Source organism: Dromiciops gliroides, chromosome 4 (genome assembly GCF_019393635.1).
Source record: "Dromiciops gliroides isolate mDroGli1 chromosome 4, mDroGli1.pri, whole genome shotgun sequence".
Lineage (NCBI taxonomy): Eukaryota > Metazoa > Chordata > Mammalia > Microbiotheria > Microbiotheriidae > Dromiciops > Dromiciops gliroides.
The window spans coordinates 318993831-319012098 of NC_057864.1; the positions used below are offsets into that span (position 1 = coordinate 318993831).

Below are 18268 nucleotides of genomic sequence, written 5' to 3' on the forward strand. Positions count from 1 at the left end.
GGGCTTTGAATCCTGGAGGTTATTGGAGGCACTGGCATTTCATGAGGTGGGATGAGGGCGAAGGGTGATATGGTTGGACCTTGAGCTTTAGGAAAATCTCTTTGTTGGTTGAATGGAGGAAGGATTTGAGTGGCAAGAGCCATAATACTATCAGAGCTATAGTACTATTTGTTAACAATATGGAATAGAATATAAAGTGGAAATTGCTTTTTGTGTTCAGTGGCATAAAATGGAGATTACAATATAAGCCTTCCTGGAAGGAGTGTTTTGAAGGTCAAATTAGTGGATATGAGGGTACTTTGAAAATGGCTACATTAATTTCAGCATTATTGAGGAAATTTAAAGTGCCACTCAATTAGAGTGGTGGCATGGTGTGCTGAGCAGAGATCTCGGTTTGGAGCCATCAAGAACTTAGTTCAAATCCCATGTCTAATATATACTGGCTATGTGATCCTGGACATATCATTTAACCTCTAAGTGACCTAGGCAAATCTCTTAAGTTATCAAGAAGGTGCCAACCTGCATTGGTAGAGGGATTCTCCTCATTCAGAATTCCCTACACCAATGAAATGAAACCAGAGGTCCAGTCCCTATTCCTATCCTTCTATTTTTTTTGGGGGGTGGGGTGAGGCAATGAGGGTTAAGTGACTTGCCCAGGGTCACATAGCTAGTAAGTGTCAAGTGTCTGAGGCTGGATTTGAACTCAGATCCTCCTGAGTCCAGGACCAGTGCTTTATCCACTATGCCACCTAAGTGCCCCGCTAACCTTCTATTATAATAGAGGATATTTTAAGTGAAACTTCACAAACTTTCATTAGCAGTAGTCACATGCATGATAAAAAGCAGAAAAGAGAACAATATCTATAAATCTTCACTAATAAGCTTATAGTCTTCATTTAAGATAGAATGCCCTTTTATTTATTATGACTGTGAAAAAGTGGCCAGTCTGGATTGATTTGTGAGTCTGCATATGCTATTTATATAGATATCTCTGTAAAACCTGATGAACATGCTTCTGAGTTCAAAATCATTTGGCCTGTTACTGAGTATATGGATTACTAGAAGTTAAATTATTTCTCCAAAACAAGGGAAGCTCCATTATTTTAAAAGGACATATTTGGGGCAGCTAGGTGGCGCAGTGCATAAAGCACTGGCCCTGGATTCAGGAAGACCTGAGTTCAAATCCGGCCTCAGACACTTGACACTTACTAGCTGTGTGACCCTGGGCAAGTCACTTAACCCCTGTTGCCCTGAAAAAAAAAAAGTATATATTTGGTCTTGCATTTCTAGGGCTTTATGAAGATTATTATTGCTGCATTATAATATTTAAATTTCAGTTAATGGGGAAATATGAAGGAAGGAGCACAGCAGTACATTTAAAAAATCTTACAGTAGTTGTGTAGACAGCTTCTGGATCATCTTCTATAACTCGGGAGAGGCCAAAGTCTGACACTTTGCAAACAAGATTACTGTTGACAAGAATATTGCGGGCTGCAAGGTCCCGATGAACATATCCCATATCGGCCAAATATCTCATTCCAGCAGCAATCCCTCTCAGCATTCCTACAAGCTGAATGACTGTAAATTGCCCATCGTGTTTCTGCAGGAAAGACAAGAGTTGAAATCCAGTTAACTCAACTTTGATGGGGAAAATGTCATCATGGGATATTTTCTATATATGAACTCATCTTCCCTAGTCAGAGAGGAGCAATTAATTATTTATTGAATTCCCATACCATATTAGACACTTGTAAAAGGATAAACTTAGAGCTTATCAGTTATATAGACTGTACCCAGATAGCACAGAACATAATGGGAATCTAGCAATCATCTGGTCACTGTCATAAATGTCAATAGCCAAGGCAGATAATTAAAACTGAAAAAGCCCACCCTGAGCATGGGCAGAGCCAAACATAAAAACTGTTAGAAAAATGCTATTCTGGAGAATTAGGCACAAATATTCCAGAACAGTATAAAGAGATGCACAAAGACAAATGATAGCTTATGTTTCCCATCTCTGCCCCAAAAATGTTGGGTTGAATTCTGGTCGTATTTTTTTTCCCCAATTTTTTTACTGACAATTCTTTCTTTATAACTGTATAATATCTTATGGGTAATTCACTGAAAGGGCAGAGAGGGAAGTTCTGGTTGGTTTCTATGTCTAGTCTAGCTCCATTCTCAGCTTTGTATGTATAAGCATGGGACTGAGAGGTAATGGCAGTGATTGGGTTGGATTATTTCTTGTCATCTATAAGACTGGCCCTCCAGAGATCTGTGCAAATATGGGTCTAGGGGAATTAGGATCTGGAAGTCTTTGTGTTCTATAGTCTGTAGGCCTGGCAGGTATTTCCAATCCAGTAATATTTATAGTTCAATGATTTTTCTTTTCTTTTTAAAAAAATAATGCATGAATTGTAGAGTGACTAAAGATGACAGACCACCTTTGGGCCATAATACCTAATTTTAATAAAGGGGAAAAAAAATCTAAAATAGTGCAGAAGTTTAGTAGAATAAAAAGAGCCCTGAAACCATTGTCAGAAGACCCGAGTTTGAGTGCCAGTTCTGCCACTTAGTAAATATGTGAAATAAGGCAAATCACTTAACTTGCCTGGGCTCCAGTGTTAACATCTGTAGACTCAGGATAATGATACTTACAGTTCATACCTCACACTATTGGGTCAGCAATGTTTTGAGAAAAGCAATTTTAAAACTTAAAAACCAGTGTGTAATTGTTATCATAATAATTTTAATACTTGATTGTGTATAGGCAACTAGGTGGTGTGGTGGTTAGAGTCCTGAACCTGGAGTCAAATCTGCCCTTAGATACTTACTAGCTATGTGACAATCATAAAGTCAATTAGCTTTGTCCAACTTAGTTTTCTCCTCTGTAAACTGGGTATAATAGTAACACCTACCCCATAGGGTTGTTGTGGATATCAAATGGAATAATATTTGAAAAGCTCTTTGTAAATCTTAAAGTGATACATAAATGCTAGCTATTATTATTACTGTTTATTACCATAAAATAAAATTCTGTCTGCCATTCTGGTCTGTAGTTGAAAGCTGACATTTATGTATGCACTGGGATTAAAGGCATGTAACTAACTGTGACTAAACAGTCAGAAATTATTTAAAACTTATTTATGAAAGAAACCACATCACATTCAATTATTTAAAATAATTTGTAAGGCGTTGCTACATTTTATGCCTTGCTTTTGTGTGCTGTCAGAATAACCCAAGACACTCTAGTCATATTGTGGTTTCCACTAGAAATTGCTGCATTGTTTTTTCACTTTTCTCATCTTCTTAGAACTTCCCCTGTGTAATGGTTCAGATATCTTTATGATGACTTCCACCATTCTGAACAAATGAAATGCTACTTTCTAGCATGTGTTCCCTCTATGGGGCTTCAGGTATAAGTTCTTAACTTCAATATCTAGCGGTAATGAAAACCACTTTTGCATTACCACATTGTACCACTTAAACGTTCAGAAAAGCTTTAGTTTAAGGCTGTCTCGTCCCGTGATGTTTAATCTGATTTTGTTCATATAAATTCCCGATCTGTTCATGTTTATAATGTTCACATTTTACACTGAAAAAAATAGTTTGTGACATTCAGTTGGTAGCATGCAGAGTCTATTTTGAAGTAATATGTATTTTAAGTTACTTACCCTAAGAAATGCATCAAGGGCTCCGTTTTCCATGTATTCTATTACAATCATGACTGGTTTCCCTAAAAAGCAAGGGGGGGAAAAAAGAACGGTATATTCTGAGAAACCGTAGCCTATGTTGGAAGTACCATTGTGTGCATAAATGTGTGTGTATAAAGCACATGTTGCTCCTTTTAGGGTTGAATAGCTGAGATATGAGTGTTTCTAATGCCTCAAGCACTGTTACTAAGCTCTAATAAGTCTTTAAATGTCTGCATGGAACACGGTCATGATTCACAAAATTAAACCATACAAATCAAAATGTCAGTGTGTTCTCGACTCCTGCTGTGAGAACAGAACTCAGAGAAAGTGACACTTTAGACAATATGTACAGACCTAAGAAAGTACATCTTTTTTTGCATGACCTTTTTAGTAAAATGAAAGTAAAAACTATATATGCATGTGTGCATATATACACTTATAGTTTATGAATGTATAATGCAAAATATCTTCATCTCCTAATCATGCATGTCCCTTTTCTATTTTTCTCCCTCAGGTTGAGCAAAAAATAGGTATTGTTTAAGCTAGACATAAAGAGAAAATCTACTAAAAGAATGCAAATATGCTCATAATTTGGGTTTCTGACCATGCATACATCAAAGAAATTTCTGTTATTCAGTCCATTAGCCAAATAAAAGATGTAAGCGGTACTCACCCCTTGTGACAACCCCTTCTAAATGAACAACATTAGGGTGGTCAAACTGCCCCATGATGCTTGCCTCACATAAAAAATCTCGTCTTTGTTTTTCTGTATAACCAACTTTCAGGGTCTTTATGGCTACTGCAACATCTCTCTTCCCTGGGAGTTTCAAGCGGCCACTGCAGACTTCTCCAAACTCTCCTAAGATAAAACAGTAGGCAGATATATGTAAATCGCTACTCATTCCATGTCACATTCACTCTTGCAAAGTAAATGGAGCAAACTTCTAAATCACACATTTTCCCATAAAGCAGCTATTTCTATTCAATAGCTTTGCAAAGCTGTCTAGGTTACAATGGACATCATCATCCCTGCTGCTGGCTGATTTTATCCTCAGGTCTGAAAGTAATGCAAACACAATGAAGCCATTTGTGAAATGGAAGGTGTGAATTAAATCAAACATAAAGTGATTTAAAAAGAGGGACATTTTTGTCCACTCACACAACCTCACTAGCCTAATCTATGTGATAGTTCTTTATCTGATATAAACAATGAGTTATTTAACAAAATTTTGGGTTTTTTTAAGGTTGAATTTTTAAACTGGATGCTGGTTGTATAAGAATCACAATAACACATGAAGGAACTATAAATATTGCCACTGTCACTACTTTTTCCACCCTCCCAAAGCTAAAAGCAAAAGCTTTGTTAAAAATCTTAACAAAAATCCTGTAATTCATGTGTGCAGCTTGTGCCAGACATCAGGATCCTGGTTTCAAGACATCTATTTTTTTCATGAAATAACAATTCCCTAAGAAAAAATTAAGGATTTTTTTTTCATCTAGAAGTAGCTGACTAAGCCAATTTCACTACACATCTTGAACAATAGACATATCTGTTAGATTCATGTGCACACATGAAGCAAATTTGAAAATGTGAAGTCCTCAGAAGATGGTGGATGCTCAAAGAAGTAAATTAAATTTATATCCCTGACAAATATAATTAGGGACTTTGGGGATTTTTTTAATGTGCCACCAAATTGTTTCCTGAGCTACAAGTTGCAGCTACTCTTTTGTCATCTATACAACTCCAATGTTTTTTAAGCCAACAAAAGAGCAAAAGTATATGAGCTCTTTGTGCCACATGGTTCACTTTCTCAAGATTTTTATAAGTGCAGGTTCATTGCTCCCAACAGCTTTGGTAAATGCAAAAGTTCTATACGTGAGGCATAATTATTTGCCTGTCATTATGATGTATGACTTTCGATCTTGGCTAAATGGAACAGCTGAATAAGGAAGCCACAACAGCCTTACCTGCGCCAATCACACGCTCAATTTTAATACAAGAGGCATCTAGCTCCTTGGCGAATTGATGGACAGCTCTATTTGGGTCCTCATAGGTTTCAGGGTCAATGTAGGTTTTGGTGCCTGGAAATTTAACTGTAATGATGTAAGAAAGCATGACTGTGATGAAGCAAAGCACTTATTGTGCAGTCAGCCCAGGAATTTCATTATGCAGAGTGCTCCTTGGAACAGTGAGCTTGCAGCCACACCACCTGATTCAGAGCAGTTTTAACAGACTACTTCAGTATGCTGGAGCTATAGGCAAGCTTGGGATCCAGCTCAAACAGGGCTAAACTGCATTCTTTTCCTAGTGAATGAAAAAAAAAAGATATCCACCAAAATCTTCTGGCAAGCTTATCTGATTTGGTGACTACTCAGATTCCCTGCTATCATGGCATACTTTGCCATATTGTGAACATCTTCTCCATGTCCCTGATGCCTTGAAATTGGCTCGGGCACATTTTGGTAATTCAAAAAAATAAAGTAGCAGGCAAAATGCCTATAATATGAAAATGAAGAATTTAACTCAAAATCCATTTACTTCTTTGACAGCAATACTAAAATAATTTAGACATTTTCCTTTTGCTTTTTGGTTTATTTGTATATAAAAAAGTTCAACCACTCTTGACATTTACATAAAATTAATACAAGATGCTAGTGGCTGTGATTACAGAATCAAAGAGGTATACATAAAAGACATACTTTGTACTCCAGCTTCAAGGGCAATTGAGGCCAGATCTACAGAGCACAAAGTGAAGTTGATGGCTGGGCAAATGACAAGAGAATTCAGGCTGCACCTTGGAAGTGGTGACCAGGTATTGGAATGGGGGAATTTTGGAGGGGAGCACCATGGAATACAATTCCAGTGATTTTCTGTCACAGGGCTCTAGTAGCAGATCTTAACTATTACATTGAAGGAGGCTATTTTCCTCCTAAAATTCAGCCATATTTCAAACCACATAGGGCTTTAGGAATAAAAATCATCTTTAAATCATACCCAGTACATGCAGGTAACAAATAACGATTGTGACAAGTTTAAATTGAATCCATTCATAATCATGTGTTCCCAATCTATGTGTTTGATTAAAGATGTAGATAAAAATGATTGGCATACTGTTTGGTCAACTAATGCAATGAAAAAAAATATGTCAGAACTTAAACAGTAGTTCCATTGTTTAAGGAAGCAACTGAACAATCTTTTAATTAAAGCTTAATGCTTTAAAAATAATGTATTTCCATACATATCATACCACAACTTAAGTGTGTTTATGTCATCAAATGATATTAAGCATTTATTAAGTTCCTTGCACATAGTAGGTGCTTAATAAATGCTTGTGGAATTGAATTAACTGTTGGATTAAAAAAAGCATAATGAAAAATGAAATAGAAACATATAAAGAAAAGAATGGAATAATTTTGAAACTCTAGGTTTGTCCTCATGGAGTTGATTGTTTATCCGAATTTGATTATTATATATATATATATTTTTTTTTGGCTGCAGTTTATAGAACTGACAGATGTTCATTTGTCACTAAAGCTGAACAACAAAAATAAAACAAGAAGAAAAGAGGGAGACAAGAAGCAGAGAAAGAGGATAGAAAGAGAAAAGAGAGAAGAAGCAGGAGGACAGGGAGAAAGGGGGAGAGAGAAAGAGAGAGAGGGGAAGAAAACAATAGGTTAACCTCCTATATTGTGTTTTCAGGCAGGCAGATGGAGAATGAGCCATCCTCTCTCTCTCTCTTTCTTCTTTCTTTCTTTCTTTCTTTCTTTCTTTCTTTCTTTCTTTCTTTCTTTCTTTCTTTCTTTCTTTCTTTCTTTCTTTCTTTCTTTCTTTCCTTTTTTTTTTTATAAGGGGCCTAGATTGGAGGTAACCTTCTGCATCTCAAATGGGTCTCTGATGGTTCTTTATTCAAGCTGTCATAAAACATTTTGACAGGCCAAAGCTATTTTGGCATACCAACATGAAATACTGCTGGCTTGAATTCTAAGACATTGTTAGAAGAAAATGGTAGGAGGAAACAAAATGTAAATTGGAATTGCTTCACTTAAAACTCCTCCATTGTGTTTATACCTTTAAATGTAGCACTTGGGGCCATGGAAAGTTGAGAGAGTTTGAAATAAAAGACTGGACAGTCTATTAAATCCAGTGCTCTAAAAGCCAGTTAAATGGTTGCTTTCAAGTTGCTGTGAAAATTCAATCTGGTGTCTTAGCACATAGGTAAATTGTACATACATGAAAAGAATGAAAAGACACCAACTTGTAAATAGCTGGTGACCCTAGTGCTGTACTTTACCCCCATTCTGGATATAGCCAGCAGAGTAAATTCAATGCCAGAATTTCCATCCAATGATCCTGAACAAGTATTTTCTAAAAAGAGTGATTTACAAATATCCTAAGCCATCAATAATAGCGTATGCTCACTGCTCTGGAGGATATTTTTTTCCTGGTTATTGGATTGGGAGTAACTGGATGTACTGAAACAAGTAAGAAAGAAATAACTGACAATCTCTCAGTATTCTGGCCAGTTTCTTGGTCTCAATTCTAAGTGTGGGTGGTTTAAACTGATTTCCATTTTTAAAGAAAGTTAAACATTTGAAAACCAGCATCATTAACATTTTGGGCTGTCAACGAAAACTGTTACTGTATGGCAATATCATTTTACCTATGTTCGAAGGAAATAAACATAATTGGTTTTTCCTAGTCCCAAACTGAATGTCAAATGTGAAATAAATGAATGGCATTAAAATATTAAAACTGGGCGATGACAACTCGGCATATGGTGTTTAGGCAACTGTTGGAATTCCATTTTTACCTCAGTTTCAAAAAGCAATATTAACAAGGAAACAAATTGAAATGCATTGTGTAAGTGACACCTTATTACTACTTTCCTTTTCTTAGGTACTTGAAAAAATACTTGTTGCTCAGAAGTGCGAACCCTCATTCTATTTGTGTAACAATGATAATCACAAGTCAAATATGAAAGGACCTGTTTTATTCTGCTCTCTTCCCCATAAACAGTATCAAATATATGGCACATAAAACCCGAGATGTTTTCAATTTGATCCTCTCCTTAATGTCTGGGATAGTGTTGGCCACACCTCTAGTTATGGAGGTAAGGGAAATAAGCCTTCCTTTGACTTTCCTAAGTGTTCTCTAGTTTAAAGAAAATTGAAGTACAGGAGTTTAAGAATAAGAAAAGTCATTTTAGAATTGGCATGAGGATCAGAGTCTACTTGGGAGTGGTTGATGTGAAAATCAAACCAATAAAAACTTTAAGTAGCTACTTTGTGCCAGACACTGGGCAGATACAATTACAAAGAATGAAGTGACACCTTCCCATCTTTCCATTATACAGTAGCCACAACCCTTTTTGTTGGTAAAAGACTAAAAGCTGATCTTTAGTCCTTAGGTGATATAATATCCTTGTTTCTCTAAAGAGGGGGAACATGGACTATGGGCAAGTAATGGTTCTGACAAGTAAAAACTCACACACTTAAGGGATTATTAGATGAATATTATCAACATGTTGATCTCCCATAAAGCATTTTCAGTTTTTTTGGAAATCATTAATTCCTCTATTAAAATAGCACATGCTACATTTAGTTCTCACTCATTTCGGTAGTGACCTTAAGAAACTTACATGGCATAATTTTATTAAATACTATTATAACACTTAAAAGCAATGAGAGAAGTCATTTTTATGCCACTTCTTTGAGCTCTGCCTTTTTGCCATTATTGCCAGCCAAGCAGTATAAAACAAGATTAAAACTAGAAGGGACAAAAAATAGAATGGTATAACTACTATTTTATTTAAATGAAAAGAGGACACTGGCTTTTTATAAAAAAAGAAAATTATTTGGTGTCAAAACTGAAATGAATTAGATGATGTGCTTTATTGGCATACTTTTATTTTTCTCTGGATAAATCAATATTTGTAGATAGTCTTATTCCCATTGTTTGTATTGCTCAGATTGCCTACATATCTAATTAAAAGTTTTAAATGATCAATTCTTGCAAAACATTATGATAAATTCTGGGCCCAGAATTTAAAAGTACCCAAAACTTACTGACTTCAAGAATATGCAAATTTTATTGTATGAAATGTGTCTTGAGATAATCTACTGATATAGAAATATGAACTTTTATAATAAGATATATCTCAAGAACACAAGATAGAAAAATTCTGTGCCTTATTTTTCCTGTGCTATATATACTAGCTATATTTCATGATGCCTATCTATAATATAAAGTTTACGCTAGCAAGAACAGAGAGCATCCTTGACCAGCTTAGCATTATTTGTGGGGTGACATGGTGACCCCATGTTTCCTAGTGAGGAGCTTGCCTGAGGAAAGTCACTTTACCAGGCAGCTATCAATTATAAGATCTCATGGGGAATCATTAGGATGGTGTGACATACTTAGGCAAAACACCACAGAAGGAAAGAATGCCAAAGAAAAATAACTGCATAGCCTACAAGTGCATTAAATCCTAGGGAATGAAAAAATGTTTATTTCAGCATACATTTTATTTGCTTTTCAATTGCAACATGCATTTTTTTATTCCAAATTTTCCATTTAAATGCTCCTAGAGCATTCATTTAAAGCTTTTAATTTAAAACCAAGCATGATGCTTTAGTAATTTTTTTCCATGTAATTATTATCACTAATCAAGTCCCTTATTATAATGTGGTTATGTATTAATAAAGAAAAGCCAAACACTTACAATGAAAGTAAAGCTCTTCGTCTCCTTCTTGGTCAGCTTTGCTATAGCCACAGTGCCTAAAAGGGAGGGGAGGAAAATTTTTATGACCTAATATGGAGATTTTACTTTAGAAATACATATTTCAAATAGCCAATTCTAATTTGATGATGATTATGTTTCTAATAAAATAAAATTTTAAAAATTTCAAGTAACATGCATATTCTTTATTTGCTAACAAACAAGCTAAAATTTAGAACCCCCAATCCCCTTCTATATTATAAAACATACCTAATGATATGGAGTTAATTCCATAAAGAAAAATGAATATATTAAATTATATTAATCTTCAAAGCTCTGAGACTCAAAGTAATAAAGGAAAAGTCTGATTTTGTTCTACAAATGAGTGATGGTTCTAAATTTTTCGACTGAAAAATGCAATTATTTTAAATTTAGCAGTGGGCTCACATCTCCACATACTATTGCTTGAATAGCATCAAGACTAAAATAGTTTTCCTAGGTACTTTGCATTGGATATGCAAAAAATATAACTCAAAGGTAACCAAATGGGGTGGTTTTATTACAAAAACATATAAGACATCTCCCATCTGACCAAAAAATTAAAAGAGAAAGAAAGAAAAAAAACACAGGAGTTAAGCTACTCGTTTGTATTGAATGCATGTCTTTTATCTTGCTGTGATGAGGAACATTTTCATTACAGTGTAATAATTCTCACATATCAGAATCTAACAAGTTACAGGTAGGCCCAGATCAGGAAAGACCAAACCAGTTAATCTAGAAATGTGTGCTATACCTTCTTCCAATGATGAAGCCAAATACCATGAAGACCAGAATGATAGTTCCTGCTACGGCAACCACAGCTATGATAATTACAGGATTCTGTTCACTGGAGACAGCTGTAGCTGCAAAGAGATAAAAGTACCAGAGGATAACTGAAAAATATGTGGAAGCACTGGTTAGGTTAGAAAAACCCTTATAAGTAAGAATCATAACAGTCTATTTACTTGTCTGTAACGCAGGGGTTCTTAGTTTGGGGTCTATGAATTTTTCTTTCTTTTTTAACTTCATAGCTATATTTTAATATAATTGGTTTCCACTGCAATCTTGCATATTTTAAAACATTATTCTGAGAAGGGGTCCATAGGCTTCAACAGACTGTCAAAGGGGTCTTTGACATGATATTAGGTTACTATAAGATACTTTAAAGAAATATACTTTTTATAAATTTTACAGATAGGCAAATAGCAGAGATAAATAGATTTGTCATTGATTTTTGACAGTTTAGAAGCAAAAGAACCTAGACTATCTTCAAAGGACTCGGGTTCTCAACTCTGTTCTGCTATTGGCTCACTGTGTGAATTGGAACAAGTCATTTCACCCCTCCTTATTTGTTGGAGATCCAGGCCTGTAGTCAGGAAGACCTGAGTTCAAATCTGGTCTCAGATTACTATCTGTGTGATGCTTGACAAATCACTTAACCCTGTTGGCCTCAGTTTCCTCATCCGTAAAATGAGCTAGAGAAGGAAATGACAAATCATTCCATTATCTTTGCCAGGAAAACTCCAAATAGGGTCACAATAGTCCAAGACAGCTGAAAGGAGTGAATTACAACAACAAACATGCTTTGATTTCCCACTGGGTACAATGGGAAAAGTGATAGGGTCAATCTTTTAGTCAACATGCATTTATTTACAATAGCACCTGAGGTTTCTATAGTCATTGTGAGTTATATATTTTAAAAAATTTTTTCTAAGTCCTTTATGAATACTTGAGATCATTTTATTTTTTGATCATCATTGTAAAGTTAAAGCACTACAATGCAATAAGGCCATAACACACTTAAGGTTTACCATAATTCATATAAGAATTTGGCTGAAATTTACCTTATATTTTTACGATGTGCATCCTAAGTAAAATGATGGTAAACAACATTACAGGAAAAATGCAGAGCCTATTTACAAAACAGATTTTATTTTTCTCTAAGTACTCTTACGGATACTTTAGAAGTATTCATTTTAATTAAAATGTAAATTTACAAATGAGGGATAACTGTATAGTGGGAAAAGGACATTGGAAGATACCTAGATACCTGAATTCGAATCCTGCTTCTGTTACTAACAAACTGTGTTACTGACAAATCTTTTTTGGGAATTAGTTTCTTTATCTATAAAATTATGAATTTGAACTAGATTAGTTCTGAAGTTACTTCTATCTCTATGATCATATGACCCTTGAATGCAGCAAATACAGCAGGAAAACATTTTAAGACAGACACTTTGTATAAGATGAATTTAGATTATTGTTTGTATCTTTTTAAAAATACTGAATTTATAACAATCCTGATTTTTCTTTCTTCAACTGTGCGCAAATTGATTAAGGTTTTTTGTTTTGTTTTGTGTGTTCAATTAAGTTAGGTTAGGTTAGTTTGGGTTAGATTCAATAAGTATTTATTCAGTGCTCACAATGCTTCAGGCACTGTTTGGCACTGGAGATTATAAAGGCAAAAATTAAAGAGGAACTGCATGATTATCATATTTTTCTTTTTAATTTTAAATATCCAGTCCTCAATGAAACAATGGGGAACAATAAACTTCATATACCCATCAGAGACACATAACACAATAACTGATGAATGCTCATCCCATTGTAAGATCCAGTTTGCAAGTACTTCCTTATAATTTGCATTGCCATGAAAATGAACATGGCTTTCTCCTGAAGCAATCAACATCTGCACTCTGATGCAAGGCAGAGTGAGTGGAAAATCCTTCACCCTCTCTGGGGGAATAAAGGATTGTGTCTCCAGATAGAGTAGGAGTAGTAAATTATATGTAATCTCACCATGCTTCACCACAGTGGGAAGCATAAAGTTCTTTCTATGGGTCCTTTTTTAAAAAGTGTGATTCATTTGCATGCCCAATTCTGTGGACTGCAATGATCTGAGGTCATGTACGCACATACGGGCAACAGGTATACCCTGACTGAAAATGCATCAAACATCCTCCACCCCTGGTCTAGACACAGTTTCTGAACTGAGGTCATTACATACACTCTCTAATTCAGCACCTGCTGCTTTACTCCCTCTCTTACCCCTCCCTCCCACCCAAGGGAACCAAGCAGAAAAACACCACTGTTAAGCTTTAATCTCTGAATTATAACCCGTTGTTAAACAATGGACCAAAGACAGCTTTCAAGTGTTTGGTGTGTTTTCCTCTCTCTTTCTTATTCTGCTTCTTCAAATATATTTGAAGAGGAAGGAAAATGGAGGCACTCTGTTCATGTGGGTGGAAAGATTTATACACATATGGGTTGAAATAATTTTCCGCAAATCAGATTGTGTCCCATGAGTCTAATTCTCTGCTTGTCTTAGGTTCAATACTCTCATTAGCTTCAGAAACAGGCTCCAATGAGAGATTTGGACTAAGATAAATGGTAAATTGGAATTTGTGTGTCTTTGTTTATTCTTTTCTATATATAGTTAAGGCTGAGAAGTTTGGAAAAAAGGTCTCTCAGCATCACTCACTTTTTGAATCAGGCTTAAATATGAATTTCAGTCTTTCCATATTCAACATCAGTAGCAAAAATTACAGCCTATTTCATCACAAATTGATTTTGGAAAGGAAGTTTGGGATGTAGTGATACTGCCTAATTTAAAAGCACAACAATCATTTTGCTATGTATATCTTACAATTTATACTTTTTCTCTAGAGTGGGTAGTGAAGAGACTGTTCTGATTAAATGAATATTCAGGTTAGAGTAATATACAAACACACTGCCCAGGTTCCCAATTTTAAAAGCATTAGGATACAAATAAATAAGTGAAGCTATATTGAGCACATTTTGTTCTTTCTTTGATCATAAAGCACTTTGGGATCTTGAAAGGTAACAGGGTGATTGATATAAATACCAATTATCCTTATACACTCATGGTAAATGTAAAAGGTATGAAATGATAGTGGCACAGATTTTTAAGCTAGAAGGAACCTTAGTGGATACCTTAGTCCAATCTTGTCATTTTACAGATGAGGAAACTGAGGCCTAGAAAAGTTAAGTCACTTGCTCAGTGTCTAATAAGTGATAAAGCAAAGAATTGAATTCAAATCCTTTGGATCTCTAGGTAGTTCTCTTTTCATGGTACCAAACTGCTTTTTAGGATTGGATAACCATATTAGATCTCATCTATACTTATCCTATGATATGAAGATCAATCAATGTTATGGTTCAAAGGACTTTACCTTAGATACTTAGTTTAATCTCCCATCTTACAAATGAACATAGATTCAGAGATGTGAGGTGACTTATCCACCATCAAGGTTAAGGTCACACCATTAGTGATAAATTTGGATCATGAACTCTGCTTTCTCGATTTTCCAAGCAATTTTCTTTATTGCAATTATCCTAGAAATGCTTCTTAAATATTAGCTTGTGATACCAATTCATTGATTTTTCATTTGTCTCGTGAAAGTAGAACATAAATGTTCCCAAAATATCTATTTGGGCTTTCAATTGACTGGTTTAAAAAAACAACACATTTTCACTACTGCTTTCAGCAAAGTTGCTTGGTCAAAGCAAAGTGTTTCTGATAGCAGGCATGTAGTAAGCAACAAAGACTTCCAGGGCATATACTAGGATCAATATGTATTTAACCAATCAATTCTTCCTCGAATAGTACTGTAATATGAGAAATGTATTCCAAAAGTTTAACCTGAATTATTATAATATGCAGAATTATTTTAAAACCAAAGAGTTCAATTATGCTGTTTATTTATTTTATTAAAGAGGAGAAGCAGAGATTATTTTGGAAAATTTTCAACACTAAGAGTAAAACCAAGAACGATTTCCAATTACCACTGAGATAACCCAAGATTCAATTAACTAGACCTTATATACCTACTTACCTTAGCCCCCAAATAAATTTAAGAATTCTTTTAATTGTAAGCAAATAAGTAAATATTACAAATATAAGCAAAAGTAGTAGTTTAATAAGCTATTTTTATACCTTCCCCAAATTAGAGAATGTGAGAGAGTAGTTGCAGCTATAGAACCCACAAGAAAGCACTATAGTCTTTCCTGAGCAGATGGGATACCTATTAAAAGGGGAGCAGCATGTTAAAATTCTGAACTTTGATGATGATATTATTGAGATGAATAGACATGAGTGGCAAAAGTTAGATTGTAGTAATTCTTTCATTTTACCAAAAGCCACACAAACCTATTTTCAAAATTTTTTAATGATTGTTTTAGTATCCAAACATATAAATTCTCTTTTAGCTACTATAATAAAGAAACAATGATTTGCCCTCTTAAAATGAGTCAGATCTGGATCTTCGTATCAACCTAGATTGCCCTGCCTGTCTACGTGGCCATTTTCTATGTTTGTTTGGTTTAGGTGACAGTTCTGTCTTTATGGTTTCTATTTCAAATATGTTAAAAAATGTTTCTGTCACTCGGCCATATTTTATAAAAACAATAAAAGGCTGGGGAGACCATTACTACTTGGCCATTCTTAGTGAACAATGTGGTTAGCAAAAGCAGCAAATTAAAGTTGGCTATAGGTTAGGGAATAAGTATGTTTCCCAAATATACTCCCTCAAATTTTACAAAAATCCACAAAAATAGAATGGATGAAACAAAAAGGTGAATAATATATATTACACTGATTTTAATCCTTTTTAAATTTTTTGATTTTCATGAAAATCAGAACCAAGATTCACATGTTATTTCTCAGAGTATTGAAAGTGTATATAAATATTTTAGCAAGCAAAAGCCTAGGAAGCTTCTGTGGCAACTTGTGCATAGGAACTGTTCCTGTGATCTCACTGATAGAGTGAACTCAAGTATACCCATAGAGAAAGAATAAAATTTTGAGTTGCTACTGTGTAAAGGTAGGGAAGCCAAAAATGAAGACTATGTCAATTTAAATAGGCAGCTCAGACTCAACAGAGGCATCTCCTTCAATAATAAATAAAAAATTAAAACCCTGATTTGAGTCCAGCACAATTCATAAAACAGAGGGAAAATAGGCCAAGAACAGTTCCTTCATATTCCTTCCTCTCCCAATCCCCAGCACCACATAAATATCCTTATTTTTAATTGTCAGGCAAGAGAGTCACCCTTCCTCAATCCCTATAAACTTTATAAATTATTATGAATGGATCAGTTTTGACTACTCATTATCATGTAACACATGTCATTATCCTGTGAAAGGTATAGTTACTTTCCAGAATGATTTTTTTAATAAGCAAAAAAATTTTGCTATTTATTATTCACTGGTTGCTTTAAAACATAAATAGTTCATTAATTCTTTCAAAAGAATAAAAAATCTACTATATTTGTTTTTGAAACAAGTTTTAGTAAAGAATGGATTAAAGTTAAGCTTCAGTGCTACTATTCCCTATGTGATCTTGGGTAAATCATTTTATTTTCTTTGTCTATACTATCCTTATCTATAAAATGAAAAGGTTATTGCCTTTGCTGATCTATAAGGCCCTTATTGCTTTAAATCTGATACCACTATAAGCCTTCAAAATATCTAAATAAAATTGCTCAATGATAAAAAGATTTAAATCCACCTATTTTTTTTTTAGTGAGGCAATTGGGGGTTAAGTGACTTGCCCAGGGTCACACAGCTAGTAAGTGTTAAGTGTCTGAGGCCAGATTTGAACTCAGGTACTCCTGACTCCAGGGACGGTGCTCTATCCACTGTGCCACCTAGCTGCCCTACCTAACTATTTTTAATGGTAGTAATCTGGTGTTAAGATTAGGATTGTGATGTGGAAGATAATCTGGTCCTCTCCCTTTACGAGGTACTTAATCACCCCAATACACAGAGTTCTGAGAATGTACCACCATTATGGGCCATATGTATATTTGTGTTTTAGGACTGAAGAGTATGAGGATGAGGGGGAGACAAGAGGCTTCAAGAAAGAGGCTAGAGGCCAGGCTGAAGTACCTGAATAGTGCCTACTTGTTGCTTCATTCTCATCTGTAATGGCCATAGGGTATGACAATGACACATGTATGTTCAGGATATCAACCCACAGTGAGTGGCTAGTCTGATCAGAGCATGTAGTACTACCTTCGGATCATGGATTTGAAGTTTTATGATATAATCCTTGTTTGAGGGGATGAGAGGTCCCATTTAAAAACAAGGGTTCCGGGGCAGCTAGGTGGCACAGTAGATAGAGCACTGGCCCTGGAGTCAGGAGGGCCTGAGTTCAAATCCGGCCTCAGACACTTAACACTTACTAGCTGTGTGACCCTGGGCAAGTCACTTAACCCCAACTGCCTCACAAAACAAAAACAAAACAAGGGTTCCAATATAGCTAAAGAATCCTGCTCTGGGGTTCAGACTAAATCAGCCAGAGTTGGTTTCCCAGATTTTGAGTTCCATTAGCTTATGCACAACATCTTATCTAATCATTAGAATCCATCTCTCCTCTCTCCAGTCTATGCTGCACACAGCAGCCAAATTGAGATTCTTAAAGTAGAAATCTGACATACCATTCCCCTGCTAGAGAAAGTGTTATTGGATCCACAGTATTTCTAACATAAGATCAAAAATAGTCAGGAATTTCTGCCCCTTCACAACCTATCTTTATAGAGTGGATTCATATTCTTTCCTTCAAGTTGACTATAAGCTCTTTGAGCACAAAACTATTTTTGTTTTGTCTTAATGCCCTACCACCTAGCACAGTGCATAAAAATTGCTTATAAAACTGAATGGAATACATGACGAAAGAAATGGAGATCTTCTTGGAACCAATTGTTTTTATGAAACTTCTCCTTGGTCTTCAATTTCCCTTACTTAAACTCATTTAGAAGTTCTGACCATGCCAACCACAGGCAGAATGACTTCAA

At 35.1% G+C, this 18268-nt stretch overlaps 1 protein-coding gene across 6 annotated transcripts in view; it reads right to left on the reverse strand.

Annotated features, from left to right (window-relative positions):
- The window catches only part of EPHA7 (EPH receptor A7), a 219322-nt gene that overhangs the window by 19934 nt on the left and 181120 nt on the right, over window positions 1–18268 (reverse strand). For 2 of the 6 annotated variants that reach the window (XM_044002118.1, XM_044002116.1), the window contains exons 8-13: window positions 11205–11313; window positions 10415–10470; window positions 5661–5774; window positions 4366–4551; window positions 3672–3733; window positions 1391–1600 (exon numbers count right to left, since the gene is read on the reverse strand). In XM_044002118.1, coding sequence (XP_043858053.1) covers window positions 1391–1600; window positions 3672–3733; window positions 4366–4551; window positions 5661–5774; window positions 10415–10470; window positions 11205–11313 — 737 coding nt within the window. The other 4 variants (XM_044002117.1, XM_044002115.1, XM_044002120.1 and 1 more) reach the window with 3 other exon arrangements.